The following is a 27,136-nucleotide window of genomic DNA, read 5'->3' on the forward strand; positions in this document are numbered from 1 at the left end:
ACCTGGTTAAACATTTTTTTTTTAAACCTTGTAGCTTAGTTCACATGCCGGGATGCGTGAGATGCTGAGAGAGATGGAGAGAGAGAGAGGAGAGGCGGCGAGAGAGCTCAAGAGAGCGGTGAGAAAAGTGGCAGCTCTTGTTGATGTTTGAGTTTTCTTATTGAAACGCCACGTGAATCAATGACAGCAACACAAACACTGAGTGCTCAGCCAAGCGGAGATGCACAGGTGGGAACGGGGTGGGGGTTGGGGGGGACCCGAGCAAATGTGATTACGAAGGACAAACACTCTCCTCACTCTTGTTTTTTTCCACACTTTCCAACTAACTTTAAGGGTGTTTGATACATTACCTCTGTGCGTCCGTCCGTCTGTATGTAACGGCGTGGGGGAGCGGGGGAGGGGAGGGCGGTGCAGGCACGATCATCCAATATGAAGTCAGCTTTGGTATGACGTTGGGTTTCTATTACAGACTTAATTAATTAAAAAACAACTAAATAGATCAAAGCGTTGCCCAAATCCTAGAGACGCAAACCAGAGCAAAAAGGACCATTTGCAGATTTGCAAATGCGTTTTGCCCTGGCAGCTTCCTAATTAAATACGATTAATTAAATGCAAGCGGGAAAAAAACATTTGCTAGTGTTACATGATCCATCCATCTCTCACTCATTACTTAAGAATGTCACATCGTACTGTATTCCTCCCCGTGTCAGAACGTGATGTCGAAGGACTGACTACCTTTCAAGTTACCCCTGACAACTCCATGAGCTGATCATGACCTCGAGCGGCCGCAGAACGACGCTCTCCTGTAACTATTCAATTCATCGTCGAGCCAATCTCCGATTCTCTTTCGTCTATTTTTTTTTACCATCTCATCGGTATCGTTGCTGTAGTTTAGGCCATGATCCACCAAGGAAATTGTGGCCAACGGCTTCCGTGCCAAGTTTTTTGCTTTTGTTAACCATATATATACCTTGGTTGGTGAGCATAGCCCTCGATTGTCCAAAAACCACAAGCAACAAAACGTAACAGAACAAGGCTATGTGTACCTGGGGACACGGGACGACGATAAATTGCGAATTCCCAAGCGGAGCCACGGTCGCTCACTGCGCACGCGGTCTGCCTTGGGATCGACCGTCAACCACGATTACCGTGAAATTTCCCTCCATGCATCACGGTCTCCGTGAGACTGCCCTCCTGCCCGGCCGTGACTGGCCGCCAGGCACCGCCGGCGATGACGATGACGGCCGCTAGATGTAGCGGCGCTGCGCAGGCGTGTAGTTGAACGTCTCGCCCTCGAAGGGTACGGCCGGCGAGCGGTTCAGGGTGCTGCTCAGGAAGATGGTGATGGTGCCCAGCACCATGACGGGCCCCACCACGAAGAGGCACAGGCGGTCCAGCGTGCGCGCCACCCGGTTCCACGCCTCCTTCTCCTGTCGCCGGCGGCAACGACGGAATCGGCATCAGCATCGACACGGACGCGGGCAGCAGCAGTAGAAGTCAGCGGCAGGAGTAGAAGCAGCAGCAATAGCGGCAGCAGGAGCAGCATAAGTAATGTGAGCCGCACCGACAACAGCACGGGCAGCAGTAGTGCTACAAGCTGCAGTAGAAGCATCAGCAGTCGAAGCAGTAGTATCACAAGCGGTATGTATGTTGAACGTCTTTCGCACCGCACTTAGCCATCTGTGCTAATAGGAGGTGCGGGGGGAAGGACAACAAACTGAACACAAAAAGCAGTTCTCAAGAAATGAGTTTTCAATCTAGATTTAAAACTTCATAGCTCCCAAAGGCTTCCTAATATCGGAACGAAGAGCGTTCCAGACGGCCGCAGAAGCACAAATGAATGCGACCGATGCGGTGACCGTCTTTGTTCCGATGGCTAGCCAAAAGTCGCCGTGAGGATAACCGGAGTTCGCGTGATGATGATTTATGCTCCTTGACGAGAATAGCAAAGTAGACGCATCAGCAGTCGCAGCAGTAGTACATTGAGTAGCAGCAGTAGATGCATAAGCAACACGTCGGCAGTAGCGTCAATCACGGTAGCATGAAGCAGTAACAGCAGCAGGACGAGCAGCAAGAGCAGCAGCACAGTAGTGAGCAGACTTAGTAAAACCAGCATCAGCAGCAGCATGAGTGCGGTTTGGGGGGGTCGAGGAGGTCGCCCACCTCTCCGTGCAGGTTTTTGTCGCGCGTGTGCTGGGCGATGACGAGGGCACCCTGCACAGCGGGCCTCAGCATCTGCAGCAGCAGCTCAGCCTGCTGCTCCACGCCGTCCGCCACCACCTGACGCACTGAGCACACGCACCACATGCACCGCACACAGCGCACACAGCACACACACCGCACACACCGCACACACCCCGCACACACAGCGCACACACCTCACACAGCGCACACACCGCACACACCACACACACCCCGCACACACCACACACACCCCGCACACACACCGCACACACAGCACACACAGCGCACACACCGCACACACCGCACACACCACACACACCCCGCACACACACCGCACACAGCGCACACACCTCACACACCCCGCACACACAGCGCACACAGCGCACACACCTCACACAGCGCACACACCGCACACAGCGCACACACCCCGCACACACACCGCACACACCACACACACCCCGCACACACACCGCACACAGCGCACACACCCCGCACACACACCGCACACACCACACACACCCCGCACACACACCGCACACACAGCACACACAGCGCACACACCGCACACACCGCACACACCACACACACCCCGCACACACACCGCACACACCGCACACACCTCACACACCCCGCACACACAGCGCACACAGCGCACACACCGCACACAGCACACACACCGCACACACAGCGCACACACCTCACACAGCGCACACACCCCGCACACACAGCGCACACACCACACACACCCCGCACACACACCGCACACACAGCACACACAGCGCACACACCCCGCACACACCACACACACCCCGCACACACCACACACACCCCGCACACACAGCGCACACACCACACACAGCGCACACACCCCGCACACACAGCGCACACACCGCACACAGCGCACACACCCCGCACACACAGCGCACACACCGCACACAGCGCACACAGCGCACACAGCGCACACAGCGCACACACAGCGCACACACCCCGCACACACAGCGCACACACCGCACACAGCGCACACAGCGCACACAGCGCACACACCCCGCACACACACCACACACACCCCGCACACACAGCGCACACACCGCACACACCCCGCACACACAGCGCACACAGCGCACACAGCGCACACACCCCGCACACACAGCGCACACACCGCACACACCCCGCACACACAGCGCACACACCGCACACAGCGCACACAGCGCACACACCCCGCACACAGCGCACACACCCCGCACACACAGCGCACACACCACACACACCCCGCACACACAGCGCACACAGCGCACACACCCCGCACACACAGCGCACACACAGCGCACACACCGCACACACCCCGCACACACAGCGCACACAGCGCACACACCCCGCACACACAGCGCACACACAGCGCACACACCGCACACACCCCGCACACACAGCGCACACACCGCGCACACCCCGCACACACAGCGCACACAGCGCACACACCCCGCACACACAGCGCACACAGCGCACACACCCCGCACACACAGCGCACACACCGCACACACCCCGCACACACAGCGCACACAGCGCACACACAGCGCACACACAGCGCACACACCGCACACACCCCGCACACACAGCGCACACAGCGCACACACAGCGCACACACAGCGCACACACCGCACACACCCCGCACACACAGCGCACACAGCGCACACACCCCGCACACACAGCGCACACAGCACACACCCCGCACACACAGCGCACACAGCGCACACACCCCGCACACACAGCGCACACACCGCACACACCCCGCACACACAGCGCACACAGCGCACACACAGCGCACACACAGCGCACACACCGCACACACCCCGCACACACAGCGCACACACCGCACACACCCCGCACACACAGCGCACACAGCACACACCCCGCACACACAGCGCACACAGCGCACACACCCCGCACACACAGCGCACACACCCCGCACACACAGCGCACACACAGCGCACACAGCACACACCCCGCACACACAGCGCACACACCGCACACACCCCGCACACACAGCGCACACAGCGCACACACAGCGCACACAGCGCACACACACAGCGCACACACCCCGCACACACAGCGCACACAGCGCACACAGCGCACACACAGCGCACACACCGCACACAGCGCACACACCCCGCACACACACCGCACACACCACACACACCCCGCACACACACCGCACACAGCGCACACACCCCGCACACACACCGCACACACCACACACACCCCGCACACACACCGCACACACAGCACACACAGCGCACACACCGCACACACCGCACACACCACACACACCCCGCACACACACCGCACACACCGCACACACCTCACACACCCCGCACACACAGCGCACACAGCGCACACACCGCACACAGCACACACACCGCACACACAGCGCACACACCTCACACAGCGCACACACCCCGCACACACAGCGCACACACCACACACACCCCGCACACACACCGCACACACAGCACACACAGCGCACACACCCCGCACACACCACACACACCCCGCACACACCACACACACCCCGCACACACAGCGCACACACCACACACAGCGCACACACCCCGCACACACAGCGCACACACCGCACACAGCGCACACACCCCGCACACACAGCGCACACACCGCACACAGCGCACACAGCGCACACAGCGCACACAGCGCACACACAGCGCACACACCCCGCACACACAGCGCACACACCGCACACAGCGCACACAGCGCACACAGCACACACACCGCACACACCCCGCACACACAGCGCACACAGCGCACACACCCCGCACACACACCACACACACCCCGCACACACAGCGCACACACCGCACACACCCCGCACACACAGCGCACACAGCGCACACAGCGCACACACCCCGCACACACAGCGCACACACCGCACACACCCCGCACACACAGCGCACACACCGCACACAGCGCACACAGCGCACACACCCCGCACACAGCGCACACACCCCGCACACACAGCGCACACACCACACACACCCCGCACACACAGCGCACACAGCGCACACACCCCGCACACACAGCGCACACACAGCGCACACACCGCACACACCCCGCACACACAGCGCACACAGCGCACACACCCCGCACACACAGCGCACACACAGCGCACACACCGCACACACCCCGCACACACAGCGCACACACCGCGCACACCCCGCACACACAGCGCACACAGCGCACACACCCCGCACACACAGCGCACACAGCGCACACACCCCGCACACACAGCGCACACACCGCACACACCCCGCACACACAGCGCACACAGCGCACACACAGCGCACACACAGCGCACACACCGCACACACCCCGCACACACAGCGCACACACCGCACACAGCACACACCCCGCACACACAGCGCACACAGCACACACCGCGCACACCCCGCACACACAGCGCACACAGCGCACACACCCCGCACACACAGCGCACACACAGCGCACACACCGCACACACCCCGCACACACAGCGCACACAGCGCACACACCGCGCACACCCCGCACACACAGCGCACACAGCGCACACACCCCGCACACACAGCGCACACAGCACACACACCGCACACACCCCGCACACACAGCGCACACACAGCGCACACACCGCACACACCCCGCACACACAGCGCACACACCGCACACACCCCGCACACACAGCGCACACAGCGCACACACCGCACACACCCCGCACACACAGCGCACACACAGCGCACACACCGCACACACCCCGCACACACAGCGCACACACAGCACACACAGCGCACACACCCCGCACACACAGCGCACACACCGCACACACAGCGCACACACCGCACACACAGCGCACACACCCCGCACACACAGCGCACACACCCCGCACACAGCGCACACACCGCACACACAGCGCACACACCGCACACACCGCGCACACACAGCGCACACACAGCGCACACACCCCGCACACACAGCGCACACAGCGCACACACCGCACACACCGCGCACACACAGCGCACACACAGCGCACACACCACACACACAGCGCACACAGCGCACACAGCGCACACACCCCGCACACACAGCGCACACAGCGCACACCGCGCACACACAGCGCACACAGCGCACACACCCCGCACACACCCCGCACACACAGCGCACACAGCGCACACCGCGCACACACAGCGCACACAGCGCACACACAGCGCACACCCCGCACACACAGCGCACACAGCGCACACCCCGCACACAGCGCACACAGCACACACAGCGCACACACCGCACACACCCCGCACACACAGCGCACACACCGCACACAGCGCACACAGCACACACAGCGCACACACCCCGCACACACAGCGCACACACCGCACACAGCGCACACAGCACACACAGCGCACACACCGCACACACCCCGCACACACAGCGCACACACCGCACACACCCCGCACACACAGCGCACACACCCCGCACACACAGCGCACACAGCGCACACACCGCACACACCGCGCACACCCCGCACACACAGCGCACACAGCGCACACACCCCGCACACAGCACACACACCCCGCACACCCCGCACACACCCCGCACACACAGCGCACACAGCGCACACACCGCACACACACCGCACACAGCACACACAGCGCACACACCACACACACCCCGCACACACAGCGCACACAGCACACACACCGCACACACCGCGCACACCGCGCACACCCCGCACACACAGCGCACACAGCGCGCACACCCCGCACACACAGCACACACACCGCACACACCCCGCACACACCCCGCACACACAGCGCACACAGCGCACACACCCCGCACACACCCCGCACACACAGCGCACACACCCCGCACACACCCCGCACACACCCCGCACACACAGCGCACACACCCCGCACACACCCCGCACACACCCCGCACACACACCGCACACACCCCGCACACACCCCGCACACACCCCGCACACACAGCGCACACACCGCGCACACCCCGCACACACCCCGCACACACAGCGCACACAGCGCACACACCGCACACAGCACACACACCCCGCACACACAGCGCACACAGCACACACACCGCACACACACCGCACACACAGCGCACACAGCGCACACACCGCACACACACCGCACACAGCACACACACCGCACACACACCGCACACAGCACACACAGCGCACACACCACACACACCCCGCACACACAGCGCACACAGCACACACACCGCACACACCGCGCACACCCCGCACACACAGCGCACACAGCGCGCACACCCCGCACACACAGCACACACACCGCACACACCGCGCACACACAGCGCACACAGCGCACACACCGCACACACCGCGCACACCCCGCACACACACCGCACACACCGCGCACACCCCGCACACACAGCGCACACAGCACACACACCGCACACACACCGCACACAGCACACACAGCGCACACACCACACACACCGCGCACACCCCGCACACACAGCGCACACAGCGCGCACACCCCGCACACACAGCACACACACCGCACACACCGCGCACACCCCGCACACACCCCGCACACACAGCGCACACAGCGCACACACCGCACACAGCACACACACCCCGCACACACAGCGCACACAGCACACACACCGCACACACACCGCACACACAGCGCACACAGCGCACACACCGCACACACACCGCACACAGCACACACACCGCACACACACCGCACACAGCACACACAGCGCACACACCACACACACCCCGCACACACAGCGCACACAGCACACACACCGCACACACCGCGCACACCCCGCACACACAGCGCACACAGCGCGCACACCCCGCACACACAGCACACACACCGCACACACCGCGCACACACAGCGCACACAGCGCACACACCGCACACACCGCGCACACCCCGCACACACACCGCACACACCGCGCACACCCCGCACACACAGCGCACACAGCACACACACCGCACACACACCGCACACAGCACACACAGCGCACACACCACACACACCCCGCACACACAGCGCACACAGCACACACACCGCACACACCGCGCACACCCCGCACACACAGCGCACACACCGCGCACACCCCGCACACACAGCGCACACAGCACACACACCGCACACACCGCGCACACCCCGCACACACACCGCACACACCACACACACCCCGCACACACACCGCACACACCGCGCACACCCCGCACACACAGCGCACACACCCCGCACACCCCGCACACACAGCGCACACAGCACACACACCGCACACACACCGCACACAGCACACACAGCGCACACACCACACACACCCCGCACACACAGCGCACACAGCACACACACCGCACACACCGCGCACACCCCGCACACACAGCGCACACAGCACACACACCGCACACAGCACACACAGCGCACACACCACACACACCCCGCACACACAGCGCACACAGCACACACACCGCACACACCGCGCACACCCCGCACACACAGCGCACACAGCACACACACCGCACACAGCACACACAGCGCACACAGCACACACAGCGCACACAGCACACACACCTCACACAGCACACACACCGCACACACCTCACACAGCGCACACACCGCACACACCTCACACACCGCACACACCGCACACACCCCGCACACACCTCGCACACACACCTCACACAGCACACACACCGCACACACCTCACACACCGCACACACAGCACACACCCCGCACACACCCCGCACACACACCTCACACAGCACACAGCACACACACCTCACACAGCGCACACACCGCACACACCTCACACACCGCACACACAGCACACACCCCGCACACACCCCGCACACACACCTCACACAGCACACACACCGCACACACCTCACACACCGCACACACCGCACACACCCCGCACACACAGCGCACACACAGCGCACACACCGCACCATGCACACGCATGCACACACCCCACACCACACACACCGATTGTGTACACATGTAGACAGAGAGACGGAGGGCGCTCGCAGATCCCCCCCGGCCCCTCCCGAGCGGCAATTAACCCTTTCCCATTCCGATGACGTAGTGTACACCATTTCGTTTTTCTTCCGGTTCCGTTCCAATCAACCGGCACTGACCAGCGAACTCGAATAACCCTCATTCAGCAGTGCACTGACATGGTGCCGTATATCAAATCATGAACACCGCGGAGTCCGGTAAAGACGACGGATTCAGCCCGCACGCAGGCGCCAGGTGGACGCAGAACCGTTGGAGAGACGGACACGGCATAGGCAGGCCCTCGTATGTGCACGCATGTACGTTTGGTTGAACGTACGCTGATCTTCTTTCGCAACGTACGCAGCCAAGCGTGCTAATCCAGCAGCGGGCAGATCACACTAGGCGACAAGGGCGATAACGGAGAGGGGCACGCTGGCGGCGCGAAAGTAGTACCGGCGGGTGTGCGGCGCGTGACGAGGCCGTGCCGCTCGCTCATGCGCTCGAACATGAGCTCGCTGCGCGCCTTCACGTGCACGTACTCCTCCGCCGTGGCGATGAGGCCCAGCGAGCTGCGCCTGCGGGGCCCCAGCCCCGGTGCGCCCGAGTCCGGCGAGTCCTCGGGCTGTGACATGTGCAGTATCTGCGGGAGGCGCTCCAGGAAAACCTGGCGGCACGGCGACGGTGGTGTTGGTGGTGAGGCCATAAGCAAGCGAAAGACGACGACCCCCCCCCCCTCACTACCACCCCGCTAACCGTGACAATTTGCCAAACGTCTTGGTTTGGCTCGTAGGGGTGGAGGGGTTTCCCACCTTCACGAGGTAGAGTTTGAGGGGGGGGCGGGCAAACCCCGCCCAAACTGGACGCCTTTATCAATTTACTTTCAGTCATTTACAAGAAAGATAAAAAATATATTCATTATATGCACCCGCGATTCCTAATGTGAGGGACAAAGCGAACCCCTGCTCCTCCCCCCCCCCCCCCCCCCAAATATAGAAGTCAAACTCCGCCTATGAGCACCAGTGGTCAACGAAAGTAAAGAGTAGAGTGCAATTTGTTTTCCATCGACAAATCGCACCCCCCCCCCCCCCCGATCCTGCAAAATATCGCAAACCAGACCTACCTACCACCGCAGTTGTCACCCCATTGTCTTGTCCCGGGTTTTACAAAGGCAAGAGGCAGTGACGGAATGGAAATTTTTAAAAAATCTGCCCAGCCATTTGTAAACATCCCGGCCACAAAGTCGTGCTATAGGCAATTATGTATTCGTTTTAATGGGTTGTGAGACAAACTGTGTAGTAATAGTCGCTAGGTTTGCGATGTGGTGATGTGTTTGCGTGACTTTGCTGCGCGATCTCATTGGCCCATTTAGGCTGGGTCCAACAAACACAAATGGACCGGTAAGGAAGAATCTTCGGGGCCACCAGATATACGGGGACTTAATGCCACCTGAGAGCGTAAATAAGCAACGAAGCGTACACATTATAAGTATGGTGTGGACCAATCAGTTTCAAAGACAATGCATAAATTATCAGAGTATTGTTTTTTGTTTGCATTTGACTGCAGGTATTGTGGTTAATGTAAGCATGATTCCTTGCAAAAGGTGTCAGTTTTGTTGCCAGAAAAAAGGGGAAAAACCCTATTAGAATTTAAAAAAACTATTAATGTAATTAATAAAAGACTGGCCCTTGGAATGGACCGGCCCATCGGGCATTTGCCCCATAGACTGGCCCATCAGCAGTCAGGGCCTGGCAAGAGGTGGTGCCCCTGGACGTTCACGTGTCATTGGTGGACGCCGTGGTGATGGTGTGGATGGAGGCGGCGGTGGTGATGGCCTCACCTTGCGCATCCAGGGCTGGAGGTGGTGTGTGCTGGGCGAGCGGTGGTGAAGGTTGAGCACCACGACGGAGCTCAGCACCACCATGGTGACGAGCACCATTATGAACATCAGGTACCTGGGGCCACACCGTCATCAAAATGGCCGCCGTAGATCGTTCGTGTCATCATCACAATGGCCGTCATCGGTAGAAGTGGCAGCACCGTGAGCATTGCTGTCATATTCATTACCGTACAGCCACTGTCCGTACAACCACTTCCATCGTCGACTTTACAACCACCATTGTCATCGTCGTCGTACAATCACAATTCCTATGACCTGAATTACCATCATTAGAAGTGTAAGGGTGGTGTAAGCACCCTTAGCAAAATAGCATAAGATAAGCAGGGCTGTCACATACATCGACAGGGGATGGGGACATTGTCAGAGGGAGGAGAGGAGGCAAGGAGGGATTAGTTGAGAGGAGAGGCCAGGGAAGGTTGGAGGAGGGGCAGGGAGGGGGGGAGAACAAGGTGGTGGCCGAGTCTGGGAGATCCACGTGTGAATAAAGAGAAACCTTATGTTGAGCCTCCGTGTTCCTTCTTACAGAAGCATCTATATCATCATCACTGTCATGGTCGCCATCTATATCATCGTCATCACTATCATCATCGTCAGTAGAGAAAGCAGCATCCACATGAACGTCATCAACTTCATTGAACAATCGCTGTCCCACCACCAACGACAAAGACCACCCCCCGCCCCCTTATAGCCTTAACAGGCTGTTGGGGCAAGTGCAACTAGTGAGCAGCAGCTATGAAGGCCGGCACGGCACACGAAGGGGGTGAGTGACCACCACCACTCCTATCCCCCCCCGCCCTACCACCGCGTGTCCTCACTTGGCGATGATGGGGACCTCGAGGGAGGTCTCGGGGAGCTTCTGGGCCACGAGGAAGAGGAACACGGTCTGAGCGAGCAGCACTGAGATGGACACAGTCATCTTCTCCCCACCTGCTCACACCAGCATCATCATCAACAACAATACAACCACTACGATTAACGTCAGCTGCAGCATCCTCATCGCTACAATCATACGTTTCATAACCTCCATCATTGTCATCAGAAGCATCATCATCAGAAGCAGCGGCATCATCAGAAGCAGCAATATCAGCAGCATCATCCCCAGCTGAAACTGCCACCATTAGCGTCACCGCAATTCCATCGCCGTGACGTCACCAAATCCCGCTCATCACCTCCCGTCCAGCGGCACCTCCCAATTATTTGTATGTTATCCGATGAATCAAACCACTAGTGTAAGCGATCACCTAAAAGGATGTCCCAGCTCTAGAGCACACGCAGGGCCAGCTTAGGCTTGATAGGGGCCTGGGACCAGGCCCAGACTGGCCATAGGGCAGTCCGTTGATGGCCAGCACACAAAGTGCTCGCCACAAATGAACCACAATACCTTGCTGATCTTGCCATGGAGCATAAACTATTACGCCAACTCCGGTAATCCTCACGGCGGCTTTTGGCTGGTCGTCGAACAAAGACGGTCACTGCATCGTGCACTCTCAGAGCGTCTGGAACGCTCTTATGATATGAAGAAACCACTGGGAGTTATGCACTTTTAATTCTAGATTGAAGACTCATTTAATTACAACTGCTTTTTGTGTTTAGTTGTCCTTCGCCCGCCCCCCACACACACACATCTGTTTAGCACGGTTGGCTATGTACGGCGCGAAAGAAAGTTCAACATACACACATACATACGGCATCGCACACATGCACACACACACGCCAGTGCCACCGCCATCATGTGGAAACTCACAGTCGCAGGGGAGGTAGTAGGCCAGGCTGGCTATGAGGCTGATGATGACCATGGGGATGATGATGTTAATGACGTAAAAGAGCGGCTTGCGTTGGATGATGACGTAGAAGGTGATGTTCTGGTACTTGGTGTCGTCTTTGGACAAGGCCTTGTTAATGTGCTTCTTGGCTGGCAGGTGCACAATCTCCCATTCGCCGTTTTCTGTGGACATGCAGAGGAGGAGAGGGCTTAAGGAAGGGAGGGCATTGACTCGCCAACAGCAAACCGTGTCTTTTTTTTACGATCAGAAAAAAACAGGAAGATGCTCGGTATAGTTGGCACTTTGCTTCGTTCATCATTTAGGTTTTTTTTTCAATGCTTTGCTTTATGTGCCCCCCCCCCACCCCTTTTTCAATAAAAGATTCCACAAAAGATTTCACGCTCTGCATACCGTGTCAACCCATACGGGTTTAACCGTATTCTTGTACAGGGAAATTGAGTTTTCAGGTCCATACGTCGTACAGCCGTTTGAATACGGCCAAATAAAATGTGTCTATTTGTGTGTCTCCCTTGTGATGGGACTTTGTAGGATGAACGTTGAGATTTATAAGGGTCACGGGGTGACCAATAAGGTCTGAATTGGTCTGTAATAAGGTAGGTACTGGTAAGGGGTTGAGAGGTATGGTAAATCGTTACTAGTACAACACACCGGTGTGTTGGAGAGTAAATCCACAGATTGTAAATGTTGTGGGCTTACTCTCCAATGTGTACTAGTAACGAATTGGCATGTTCTGTTGACGTGACAAACCTTTCTAATTGGCTGTGTCGGGTGGTGGCGGGTTTAACGACACATTTATATTTACGCGATCTAACCCAAAAAAAACTGTATTATGGATGTTGAGTGTCATGTTATGGGACATCAGTTCGTCTGGCATTTTGTGTCTGGTTTTTTAAATCCTTTATATTAAGTTCACTTGCTTGCTTGCTTGCACGCTTACGACCGTGCAAATCTTTCGGTCGTTTTTTAACCCACTTCCCGTGATCCAATCGAGCTGACATTTTGCACACAGACTCGTTGTGCGTGACAATTAATTTTCGTGAATTTTTTTTCAAAATTTTTACACTTTTTAGGATTTTTTTTTTAATATTTAATTACCAATTGCTTAATGGTGGCAGGCAATCATCTGACCCATAGGTGGCAGCCATCTCAAGCCAGAGGACGAGAGGACTCTAGCCGCCACGCATATAAAGGATTTATAGTGAAAAACTTTGTTTCTACGGGTTAATTTTTTTTTTATTCCGATTACAGTACTGTGAAAATCAGGAACACATCCCAACCTGTGACCCATTGAAGTTGGCCGGGGTGATGATGATGACAAGATCAACTGCTGCTGATGCAGACGCTGATGACAATTCTCCACAAGCAGATGACGATAAATCTGCTGCTGCTGACAATAACAATGGTGATGTTTCTGTAGTTGCACGATCATTAAATTGCAACTTTTGCTCCTGATGATGATAATAATATTGCTTCCGGCAATGAAAAGGATCTTTTTTTAAATCCTTTATATTAAGTTCACTTGCGCGCTTGCTTGCTTGCTTACGACCGTGCAAATCTTTCGGTCGTTTTTTAACCCACTTCCCGTGATCCAATCGAGCTGACATTTTCCACACAGACTCGTTGTGCGTGACAATTAATGTTCGTGAAATTTTTTTCTCCAAAATTTTACACTTTTTAGGACAAAAATATTATATTTAATTACCAATGGCTTAATGCTGCCATGCAATCATCTGACCCATAGGTGGCAGCCATCTCAAGCCAGAGGACGAGAGGACTCTAGCCGCCACGCATATAAAGGATTTATAGTGAAAAACTTAGTTTTTACGGGTTATACTTGTTATCGATGCTGATGATGTTTCTGTAGCTTCTGCTGCGAATGATGATTATATGTCTTACGATGATGACGAACCTGTTACTGCTGATACGAATAATCGACAATGGCTTTCTGATGCTGCTAATGATTATGCTGCTGCTGATTATTCTGCTACTGATGATGATGCTGCTGAAGATGATGCCATGATACCCTTGAATATATCATGGGATCTTTTTTCCAGTATCAAAGTATGAAAAATAAGAAGAGATTCTACCCTTTCTGGTAATAAAACAGGTGTTAAGATGTGCAAAGACCAAATAGAAACCTTTTGCAAGAGATCAAGTCTGCATTAACCACACGTACTTATGGTGAATATACAAACAAACATGCTCTAATAATAATACGCATTGTTGTTGAAACTGATTGGTCTACACCAGAGACATCTTTTTTACACGCTTTTTTTTAACTCACTCTGTCTGTTGTTGTCGTTGTTGTATCCTCAAATTGTGTAACTCAATTTGAACCCACTTCCCAATGTGGTATCGACTGCAAACTTGGTATACTAATCTCATACTGATGACAATACTATATTCTATGATAAAAAAACAAATTTTTAAACATTCTTTTGTATATGTTATGTTTCGGCTTGGGTCTAATTGTCCACGGTCAACTGACGTTGGCTGTAATTGGCCACGGTCCCTTACGTTCTGGCAAGCTTCAGGGCCACTTGTTGGAGTTGTGGAGTTCTTCCATTACGAGTACATTTCATAAAAGCGTGTTTTTTTAAAAGTTTTTTTTAAATATTAATTATTTATGGACAAGTCTCACCAGTGTCAGACCAGATAACGCCGAAAGTCGAGCAATGCAGAGACGATGAACGTGTCAGAGTATGTATGAGTGTTACCCGTGAAGGCCTCCTTATCGGTCACGATCCACTCCACGGTAAAGAACTTGTTGGGGGGATCCTGATCCTGATCCAACTTGAGCTGCATGTTAATCTCACGGGCGCTGTACGTGAGCGAGCTGGGATGGACACCAGTAGCAGCAGAAAAGCAATCATCATTGTCATCATAACGGTCAGTCGAAATGTGTAATCATCAGCAACAAGAGTATCAATGATAGCAGCGGCGGCAACTACTGCATCATCATTATCACAGCAACTACAGCATCATCATTATCACAGCAACTACAGCATCATCATTATCACAGCAACTACAGCATTATCAGCAGCAACACCCATCAAAAAGGAATTTTTTTTAACAAACGGGAACAGGGATAGATAGACAGGGCGCTCTTCTTCCACCTCCAACCCAGCTTAAATATACGCTCCAAGCATGGTAGTGTTTCATTCTTCACCTGAGGACGGCTGCTTGCGTTGTAGCCGAAACGTCGTGAGAATTATTTTATTATGTTTTATTTTTATTATTTTATTACTTCCCTTCTACGTTACTTTACCGAAAGAACCAAGAAGATGAATCCCTGCAGTCACGAAAGCTTTAAATCGAAAAATAGATAGACAGGTTAGAAGGCGTGTAGATAGGTGGGTGCGTGAATAGATGGGAGTTATACAGGCAGGTTGTAGGCACGTGGGTTGTCAAGGGGTGGTGGTTACACGAGAAAGTGGGCAGACAGGATTGTGGGAAAATTAAAGCTATCACATTTCTGGGAGGCTCAACCAAGACATACGGTGAGCTGGTAGGCCCACCTCTTGCCCGCACCGTGCGTCACGCGCACGAGTCCTGGGACATTTAGGAAAATACATTTTTTGTTGAATGTCCCGGGCCAAACTGGACACATTTGGTGGCTTTAGGGTAGACAGGTAAACCGGTGTGTTGGTAGGTAGGGGGCCATCCATAAATAACGTCACGCACCTTGGGGGGGGGGGGGGTCAGACATTTGTGACGATGTGTAACTCGGGGGGGCGGTTGAGAAATGTGACGTCACATAAAAATGCGCAACTTAAAAAATATATAAACACGTTCTACTGAATTAAATATACTTTTTAATAAATGTTTTCTCCTACAATATCAGAGTGCAGCGCCAGATTAAATACGCACTACAATGACAATCGTTTAAAGCGATTTGAATGGGGGGGATCTGACTTTTTGTGACGCCGTGTGACGAGGGGGTCAAAACTCGTCCAAAATCGCGTGACGTCATTTATGGACGGCCCCCTATAGGTAAGTGGTAGATGGGCGGGTGGGTAAGCAGGTGGGCGGTTACCGGAACACCAGAGTGCAGTTCTGCCAGTCGAAGGGGTAGTTGATGACGCTGATGGAGCAATAGCTGCGGTAGATGGCGGGTGGCAGCCAGTACACAAGTCCGCTGCTGTCCAGTATCACGTTACAGTACAGCGCCATCGTGTACTGCCCATCGATACTGCACACGCACGCAACACAACAGCGACAACTCGGTTATGACTTAGGGGGCGTCCATAAATGACGTCACGCACCTAGGGGGGGGGGGTCAGAAATTTGTGACGATGTGTGACGAGGGAGGGGGGGAGGTGAGAAATGTGACGTCACATCAAAATGCGCAACTTTAAATAAATATAGACAACACGTTCTACTTAATTAAATTGACTTTTTAATAAATGTTTTCTCCGACAACATCAGAGTACAGCGCCACATTAAATACGCACTACAATGACAATAGTTTAAAGCGATTTGAAGCATGTTTTATTTTGGGATGGGGGGGCAGAGCTTTGTGACGTCGTATTTGAGAGGGGGGTCTGACTTTTTGTGACGTCGTGTGACGAAGGGGGGGGGGGGTCAAAAATCGTCCAAAATCGCGTGACGTCATTTATGGACGACCCCTTACTCCGTCACGTGGGCCGTGACGGTGAGCATATTTGATCGTACACAAAGACCCCCCCCCCCTCCCGTGTAGCACGTATGTAACAGACTGTAGAGGCAAGTGCTGTTAGCGAGCACCTATGAAGGCCGATACGGCACGCGGGGAGGTGGGTAGCCAGCACCACGCCCGACCGCCTTTGTCTCCCCAATCGCGATTTTTTTTTTTTTTTTACCATCAGCAGGTACTCATTTGAGTCTGATGAGCGGTTCAAATAATCGTCACCGGTGTTGGCCGTGAGCGAGAATCGGCCTGAGCCTCTGGGCCACCGGGTTTCGCTGCGCTAACCGTGAGCGCCACCGCTCACGATGCGTCTTCTCGATGCGAAGAACGACGACAAGCAGACACGTGCTCGAGATCAGCAGCCACGCAACACACAGAGACACCGAGGGCATGCAATGCCATCAAACGCGCACGCACGCACGAACTGACGCGCTTACTTGTTCTCCAAGACGATTTCGGGCAGCCACACTTTAGTGGGCGGAACGCGGAGTTCGAGTATTCCGCCGTATTCCTCGGGGTCCCAACTCAGCCGGTAGTCGGTCCATGTCTGCACAGAGGACAAAGTCAGCGAGCGCCCATGAAGTAGCGATGTTGTGGGTGGGTATGGCTGTTAGCCCATAGAGTTTACGGTCATATTATTTAGAGGGAAATTGAGTTTCAGGTGAAGGGGCCGTCCATAAATGACGTCACGCGATTTTGGACAATTTTTGACCCCTCCCCCCGTCACAATAAGTCAGACCCCCCCCCCCTCAAATATGACGTCACAAAGCTCTGCCCCCCCCCGCCCCCAAAAAATAAAACATGCTTCAAATCGCTTTAAACTATTGTCATTGTAGTGCGTATTTAATGTGGCGCTGCACTCTGATGTTGTAGGAGAAAACATTTATTTATTTTATTTTCTACCTACGTGCCTTTACCGAAAGAACCAAAGAATATGGATTCCTGCAGTCACGAAAGCTTCAAATCAAGATTTATTAAAAAGTCTATTTCATTAAATAGAACGTGTTGTCTATATTTATTTAAATTTGCGCATTTTGGTGGGAAGTCACATTTCTCAAACCCCCTCCCCCCCTCGTCACACATCGTCACAAATGTCTGACCCCCCCCTCTCCCCAGGTGCGCGTGACGTCATTTATGGACGGCCCCTAAATACAGCGTTCAGCCGTTTCAATACGGGGGGAATTGGGGTAAAAAAAATAGCGACCACGGCAGGATTCGAACCTGCAATCTTCTGATCCGAAGTCAGACGCCTTATCCATTAGGCCACGCGGCCCGTGCGTGAAGTGCATCATGCTCCGACAAAGGAGAACGTAGCATGACATTCACCGGCCACTGATACAATATTCGTGACCGGTTGATTTGACAGCCAAACTGTTGCAATCTACCACTCATCTCAGTCAGCCAATCCATGGCACATGCACGCATACCTGTCAATCCATACGGTTTACCCGAATTCTTGTACAGGGAAATTGAGCCTTTTTGTTTGACTTTCTCCCCTGTGATGGGACTTTGCAGGATGAACGTTGAGATTTACAAGGAGCACGGGGTAACCAGTACTGTCTGAATTGGTCTGTAACAAGGTAGGGCACTGGTAAGGGGTCGGTGGGGTCGGAAAATATTCACAGACAGACACTGTCTTCTTGGTTCTTTCGGTAAAGTCACGTAGAAGGGAAATAATAAAGTTATAAAAAAATGAAACATAATAAAATATTTTATTATGGTTTATTTTTTATTATTTTATTATTTCCCTTCTACGTGACTTTACCGAAAGAACCAAGAAGATGAATCCCTGCAGTCACGAAAGCTTTAAATCGAGACAGACACTGCTTCGTCAACTGCTTCTGTCAGTGTCTGTAGTGAACAATGCAATGTGGTGGCTCCTTCCCGTGGTGGAGTTGGATGAATTAAGAATCTCACAAATTACAATGTCGAATATTACGGGCGAAGACTGCACCCATTGGCTTTTCCCCAGTAGCTCAATATTTGAAAACTAAGGTGGTTATATGATTGTATTACTCTGGGATTATTATTCACTTTTATCATAGTTCTTCATTTTATTGGAATTTCGAGAGTAGTCATTGCTATTGTTATTATCAGCTTTCTACTTATGCTTAAATTGTATCGATACTTGTGAGCACTCTTTGGTTCTTTCGGTAAAGTCACGTAGGTATCAAATAAAATAAATCACGACGTTTCGATTGCAACACAAGCAATCATCATCAGGTGGGAAAACCACAGCAATAATTATTTTTTTTGCTGAATTTATTTTTTGCTGTGGTTTTCCCACCTGATGATGATTGCTTGTGTTGTAATCGAAACGTCGTCATTTATTTTATACCTCCGTGACTTTACCAAAACAACCACAGAGTATGGATTCCTGCAGTCACGAAAGCTTCAAATCTACTTGTGAGTAGTTTTATTTTTACGCACAGCGCTTTGAGATACTTCGAAATGAAAGGCGCTTTATAAAGCAGTGGTTATTGTTATTGGCTGTCCCATCATCGTTCGTGCCAACCACTGCATTTATAGGTAAGATGGAATTGGGAACCGAAGTAAATTGAGATATCAAGATGCGACGACTCACTTGATCGATCCACACGTTGGTGAGAAGCGTTTCATCGGCCTCTTTCTGAAATGAAAACACAAACGATCGAAAAACGCCGATGAAGTTCCCACCGTGGCCGTGTACACAGGGAGGGCCCATCCTGACATTTTTTTTTTATAGTGGCCAACGTGTTTGTAGTACATGAATAGTGAGAGATCAGCAAGATTTTGCGGAAAATTTGTGGCAAGCACTTTGTGTGCAATGAGTGTGACCTTGTAATGCATTTGTTTGTCAACCTGAAGCCAATGCAGCTCGGCGAGCCCTGGACGGACAGGGCCCGGATCTTGCAGTACCCGTCACGACACGTGCCAAAGAATGATCTACACGCCGCTGCCTGCTTGTGTTTTGTTGCCAGACGTTGCAAAAATCGAGCCTTGTCGACACTATGCCACGTGCCACCGTGCGTGTAACATCGTATCGACCGTTCATCGTCGTCGTGATGTGTGTGGGCATCTAGATATGCCATGGAGGTATATTCACACACGCGTGAGAGCATGGGCGAGAGGCGTCGCCCACCAGAGAGATGAGGTTGGAGAGCGAGAGCCCCAGGGAGATGTCCACGGGGACGTCCTTGTCGTGCGTGGGACGGACGTCGCGGTTGTAGTTTTTGAAGAGGTCGTTGTAGAGTCGCTGCTCCTCGTTTTCCGCCAAGGACTCGCCCACTCCTGGGAAGGACAACGGGAGGGGCGGCGAGGGATGATGGTTTTCTGCACGTGGGACACGGCAATGGTCGTTTCACGTTATTGCCGTGACGGTGTCGGAACTCGAGAATGAAACCGGCGCTGCTGCAGCCTCCGTTGAAGCGTGCCCGGGCTGAGACACTCGGAAAGATTGAGCTTCTTAACTGCGTATATAATGGTCTTCCCCCCCACCCCCATACCGCTTGTATATATATATACATGTGTTTTGTATATATACAAGATTCATATAAAAGACAAGATACTTCCGTGGTATATTGATTAGCCTGTGGGGTGTTAGCTGCGATATGGCGATACGATGATATGGTGTACGATAGAAGGTCAATGCTAATCAGTATAGTCTATTAAGCAAAACTCGCCATGTTGTGATTGCTCGTAATTGTTTGTTCATTGTTCAATTTCATGACGAAACATTGAGGAAATAAAAGTTCACATCTATGCTTATGAAGTTCACGAAAAAATATAAAGCTATTACCGATTAAAGTGGAGATTTGCTAAAAAAAAATATTTAAATCTGATCTTCCCCCCTCCCTCCCCCCACCTTCCCCCACTTAAAATGTGATACCAATCATGCCATCAGCGCTCATGTCAAGCGGCACAGAGTCGTGTTGGAAGACCTTGCGGGGCAGTGCGACCTCGTGCGTCAGTATATACGTGCTGGATGTCGAACTTGTTTCGCACAGTACGTTAGACAATCGTGCCAATCTCGCTTGGCTACGTACGGTGCGAAACAAGTTCAACGCAGGTATATTAACGGAGCCTCTTCGAAAAAAAACCCCTTCAGGTGGTCATCTTTCAGACGTACATTACTGCTATATTCTTGGGTTTTTTCGGTAAAGTCACGTAGGTAAAAAATTTAAATTAATACAAGTAAAATAAAAAAAAATCACGACGTTTCGGAGGCAACACAAGCCTCCGTCTTCAGGTGGAACCGTCACAGCACGCTCGCTGTATCAAGTAAAAAAAAAATCACGTCGTGATTTTATTTTATTTTACTTTTATTAATTTTTTTTTTACCTACGTGACTTTACCGAAAAAAACCAAGAATATGAATCCTTGCAGTCACGAAAGCTTCAAATCAAGAATTACTGCTATACTAGATTCGTGTTTGTCGTGTGAAATGTGATTATGAGAGTTGCAATCGAGGCCAAATTAAGTGCAAAACCAAAGTAGATGTAAAGTTATCGGGGGTTTTGTGTGTGCAGTCAACGATCACCGACTATAATTGCGACTCTGGTGGCTGAATCACCCGGTGGCTGAAAGGGGCATTCAAATTCAGGATCTCAGCTGTTGTCAACTCAGAGCTCTGACTTCCACGAACCTTACAGCCATCCGGCCGCCTCCACAAATGGGAGTCAATGCAAGAGCACAGCATCAATGTCTATTTATAACCAGGAGAGTGAGAGAGCGAGCGCGTTGAGACTACGAGTCTCGCTGGCAAGGGCACCTGGGAAAGAAAGCAAATACAAGAGCAGATCCAGAAAACAACGATCACATTTAAATGCCAACAGACACGATTTATCGGATTTTCTCAATGCATGTCTTATATATACCAGATTAATACAACACACAGGATATTGCCGTGGTCGATTTATTCACACTGGTGTGTTCGCCGCGATATTGCGATAAGATGATAAATTGTACGATATAAGATCCACGGTAATCGGTATCGTCTATTAAGCAAAATATCGTCATGTTGTGATTGCTGTTATTCGCAATTTTTTGTTCATCGTTCAGTTTTCTTACAAAATATTTAGGACAAAAAAGTTCGCAATGATGCTTATGAAAAAATGCTCTTCGCCATTAAAGTGGCGCTTTGCAAAAGGTTTTCTGGAGTCATTTCCGGTAGTGGCGATCATATGATGTCTTCATTTTCACGAACAACCTTTGTGCCCATGGCTACACAGCGGGAAGGAGAGTAGAGTCATTGATACAATGCATGGAAAGATAAAAAGTAACGGGACAGGCAAGAGAGAAATATGTTAACTACCTCGCCTGGTATACAGGATGTGTGGGTTCAATCTTGACCATGACGCCTGCTGCTGTATATTTGGAGTTTGTGTGTCTCTCTCTCCCCGTGGTCGCGTGGATTTTTCTCCGGGCCCTCCGGCTTTACCCTCCACATTTAGAGACATGCGTTTAGAGTATTTGGCTGCTATACATTCCACACGACAAGGCACTTCGTTGAGCCATCATTTGTGGCCAGTCTGATAAAATATCCATATAGCTCAGTGGGCTTTTCATGATCAAATAAAATTGCGTTGAGTTTTAGTTTAGTTTAAGAGAAAGAATGGGACAAAAGAGGAAAATGATGGAATAACGGGTGCAAATGTTCAGGCAAGATGAATATCGGGAGGGTTCAGCGTAGAGGCTACATCAAGGCCTCTACGCCGCTGCACGGAGCAGCGTCTGCGTTCATAGTGGCGGGGGTGGTGGGAGACGGGCAGAGTTCAGAGTGTGGGTGGCCACACAGAAGTCAGGTAACTTACGGGAAACTTGAATTGATTTAAAGAGATGGTCAATCTGATTATACGATGATGTATTTTCCATACTTTGCAACTGGCAAAACAAGGTCCCATATTATTGTGTAACTGCCTGCATGTGCACTCTAAGGGTTACTGCAGGTCACAGAGTTGCAATGATTGTCCTGTATAAGATGTTTGGGCAGACTTATGTGACGTGAATTGCAGTGAAATGACTTTGAATTATTGTTTCTGTTTGTTCCTACTGGAAGAACGAAAACAAGACGATAAAATGCGAAATTGCAATTACATTACAGGGCAACGTTACGACAAACATTTATTGCGATAATCGTCATCTCCTGAAACGTAATATCGTATCGCATCGTGTAAAGTGTATATTGCGGCAACCCTGGTTAGCGCATTGGACTTGTAATCAAGAGGTTTCCGATTCGACCTCTCGGCGCGGCAGCTGAAAATCCGTCTCCCCCCACACATATCCACCTCCCTCCTCCAGCAGTATAAATGTACGTGGTGGGGTCAACGTGTGAGTACCCCCCACCTCTTTCAAGACGACTGACCAGCATGGAAGAGTAGGCCAAACATACCCCTCGAGAAGGGCGTGTCAAGAGCCCCGCTGTAGGTGGGGGCCCTTCCGCCGGCAGTGGCGGGAGCCGGCTATTTCAGGGCTGCGCTTCTACCTTCTACGCTACACTAACAAAGTGCAAACAAACGCGAAGGCTAGAAGCTAACGATCGAATTAATTTACATTTAGATTACCGGAGCAATGCCAATTGGCAATAATTTACCCAGGCAAGCCTCGCCGTGTCTCGAAACTTATTGTCCAGGCTTGTGCTACTGCATTTAGATGTTTGTACATTTCCATTTGCAATCAGAGGTTTTATTTTTGCTTTGTGTGGGAAGGAACCGATGAACCCGGAGAAAACACCCACCTCGCATCCGAGGTGTAGGGGGAGTGGTAGGATGGGTTAGGTGACACTCAGCAATGCCATCGTCTGGCCACACATCGCTGCCCCACGCCTAAACTAAAACTAAACTTTTATATAACCGAGTATAAGGCCCATTGAGCGACATTGATTTGTTTTTTCAGAAGCGACCTGGCCAACAATGATAGCTCAACGAAGTGGCTTATTACCTAGAAATTTGTAGCAGCCAAATACTCTAACCGCATGTTGATACTAAAATGTGGAGGGAAAACCGGAGGACCCGGAGATAAAAACCCACGTGACCACGGAGAGAGACACGCAAACTCCAAATATACAGACGTCAGGGTCGGGTACGAACCCACGACCTCCTGTGTACAAGTTCAAGTTCATTTATTAGGTATAGCCCTGTGAGCCATTCGGCTACCAGATGAGGTAGTTAACATCTCGCGAACGAGGCCAACGTTTGGCTTCGTACGGTGCGAAAGAGGTTCAACATACAGTTCATACACACGACACCGTTGAGAGACGTGAGCAGGCGGCTCAAACCAGCTGAGGCTCCACACGTGCGTGTAGGAAGTCGCTGCAGTCGTGTTGGGTGGGATATTCGACAAATTCACAGCGTCAAATGTTGACATCAACCACTGCCAGTCCAGAGGCAGTGGTGGACAAAACATTCCACATTGCTATGGCGGGGGCCGCCAAGCCTGGCCACGGGACCGCTGCCACCGTTGGCTTGACACTTTACTTTAACCAGCGCGTGGGGGGTGAATGGGACGATGTGTTGGGATTGTAACATCCGATGGCTTGAGACGGGCGCGGGCTTTGGGATATGTAGCGCTCCAACCTCACGCAAACACACGCAAAGATCACATTCACACACACACACATTGCTCACACACACACACCTCTCTCTTAAAGACAAAGATCCCCCGTATAGCCTTAACAAATTGCCGTGGCAAGTGCTGTTCGTCGAGCACCTATTATGGCACACAAAGGGGGTGGGTGGCCATCAATCACTCGCGGCCGCCTTTGTCTCCCGAGTGACGATGTTTACTACACACCGCATTTGACACTGCCTCTGCCGTGGGGAGGAGGGCCAGGACTGGTTTAGACATCCGTGGGCGGGAATCGAATTTTCTGTCGCCGGGTTCGTAGCGCAGCGCTCTAACCACGGCGCCACCAAAAAGACAAAGATCCCCCGTATAGCCTGTAGCAGACTGTTGGGGCAAGTGCTGTTAGCGAGCAACTAATGAAGGCCAGCGCGGTACACGAGGGGGTGGGTGGCCAGCACGACGCGATGTTTACACACCGCATCAGGTACTCATTTGAGGCTAAGTCGACCTAGGGGAGGCCCAGGACCGGTTCAGATAATCGTCACCGGGTGTTGGCCGTGAGCGCGAATCGAACTCGGGTCGCCGGGCTCGTAGAGAAACGCTCTAACCACTGCGCCACCGCTCTCTCTATATCTCTCGCCCTCACACAACCTCACGGACTCGCTTCCGTTCCCTCGCCCTCTCACCGATCAGGATGACGGCCAGGAGCAGAGGAGCCCACGCCATAGCGCAGGGTCGCGTCTGCGTATTCTGCGTCTTGCGCTCCCCTTCTCTCTTCGGCTCGACTTCTGCGTCTCTCTCTCTGTCTCCTCCGTCTCAGTATCTCGATGCGTCGCTATCAGTACCCCCCCACACCCGCTCCACCGTGTGACTGCGACGACGAACTCCAAAACCATGGACCGCGTTCCCCTTCGCACGGCTCCAAATGTAAACGTGACGGCGAGCGCGTTTATCGGCAGGAATTCACCAACGTTCTCGGACAGAGCTTAAATTACGGCACAATCGGATCTACAATCGGTGTTCTCAACAGACAATAGAACCTCTTCTTGGTTCTTTCGGTAAAGTCACGTAGAATGGAAATAATAAAATAATAAAAAATAAAACATAATAAAATAATTCTCACGACGTTTCGGCCACAACGCAAGCAGTCGTCCTCAGGTGAAGAACAGGTCTGTCAGAAAGACAGCGTCTGACAATAGAACATCACGATTATTGTCTCTGTTTGTCTCCGTGTACTCCCCCCCCGTGTCTCAAGTGTCTATTGTCTCTGTAGCTGCGACACTGTGTGTCCAATTGTCTGTGTGACGACGTGCGTCTCTATCGATGTGTCCGTGTCACACCTCTCCTCCACGGAAGGTGTCTCTCTCTCTGTGTCGCTTCTCTCTTTGCGTTGTGTCTGGGCCTCTCGGTCTGTGTCTCGTTGGTCGTCTCGCTGGCTCCGAGCGGCTGTTGTCTCCCAGTCGCCAGGATTGCGTCCTCCGAAGTTGGCACTCTGCGTGTCGGTGTCGCTCTAGTTTTGTCCCACGAGTTGTAACACCGTGCCACTCACTCTGTGTGAGTGCGCCTGTCTCGATATCTGTGTGCGTCTGTCTGTTGGTCTCAGTGTCTCTGTATCCGTGTCTCTGTGACACCGCCACCACCACCATGCAGTTGCTCCCCGCGTCTCTCAAGAGCGTAGCAGCTGCGAGGGGGGTGCGGGTGAGTGAGGAATGAATGAGGGGGGGTGAGTGAAGAATGAGGAGTGAGTAAGGGGTGTGAGTGACGGATGAGTATTGGGGGGGGGGAGGTGAGATAGGAGGGTGAATGAGGAATGAGTGAGTGCGGTGATTGAGAGATTAACAAGAGGGGAGAGTTAGGGTGGGGGTGAGTGAAGGGATGAGCGTGAAATGCGTGAGGGGGGTGAGTGAAGGGTGAGTGAGCCGGATGGGTGAGCGGGTTGGGTTTGGGGTCAGGAGTGAAGGGTGGTTTACGGGTTAGCGTTAGAAGTTGGGGGTCGTTGAGAAGTGAATGTT

General features: G+C 52.8%; 1 protein-coding gene and 1 non-coding gene across 2 annotated transcripts; both read right to left on the minus strand.

Moving 5' to 3' along the window:
- On the minus strand, nt 1-26,018 carry CHRND (cholinergic receptor nicotinic delta subunit). Its single transcript, XM_078869377.1, has 12 exons — nt 25,811-26,018; nt 20,704-20,852; nt 20,167-20,211; nt 18,020-18,129; nt 16,950-17,105; nt 15,631-15,749; nt 12,874-13,074; nt 11,945-12,056; nt 11,070-11,184; nt 9,686-9,896; nt 2,164-2,288; nt 1-1,430 (listed from the first exon to the last, which is right to left on the minus strand). The coding sequence occupies exons 1-12, from the start codon at nt 25,848-25,850 to the stop codon at nt 1,248-1,250; spliced, it is 1,566 nt and encodes a 521-aa protein (XP_078725503.1). The 5' UTR covers nt 25,851-26,018; the 3' UTR covers nt 1-1,247.
- Nucleotides 18,783-18,855, minus strand: TRNAR-UCG (transfer RNA arginine (anticodon UCG)). Its single transcript has one exon. It is a non-coding gene; the product is annotated as a tRNA-Arg (tRNA).
- Nucleotides 26,019-27,136: the final 1,118 nt, after the last annotated feature.

The sequence above is a fragment of the Lampetra fluviatilis genome, chromosome 27, assembly GCF_964198595.1.
Source record: "Lampetra fluviatilis chromosome 27, kcLamFluv1.1, whole genome shotgun sequence".
Taxonomy (NCBI): Eukaryota; Metazoa; Chordata; class Hyperoartia; order Petromyzontiformes; family Petromyzontidae; genus Lampetra; species Lampetra fluviatilis.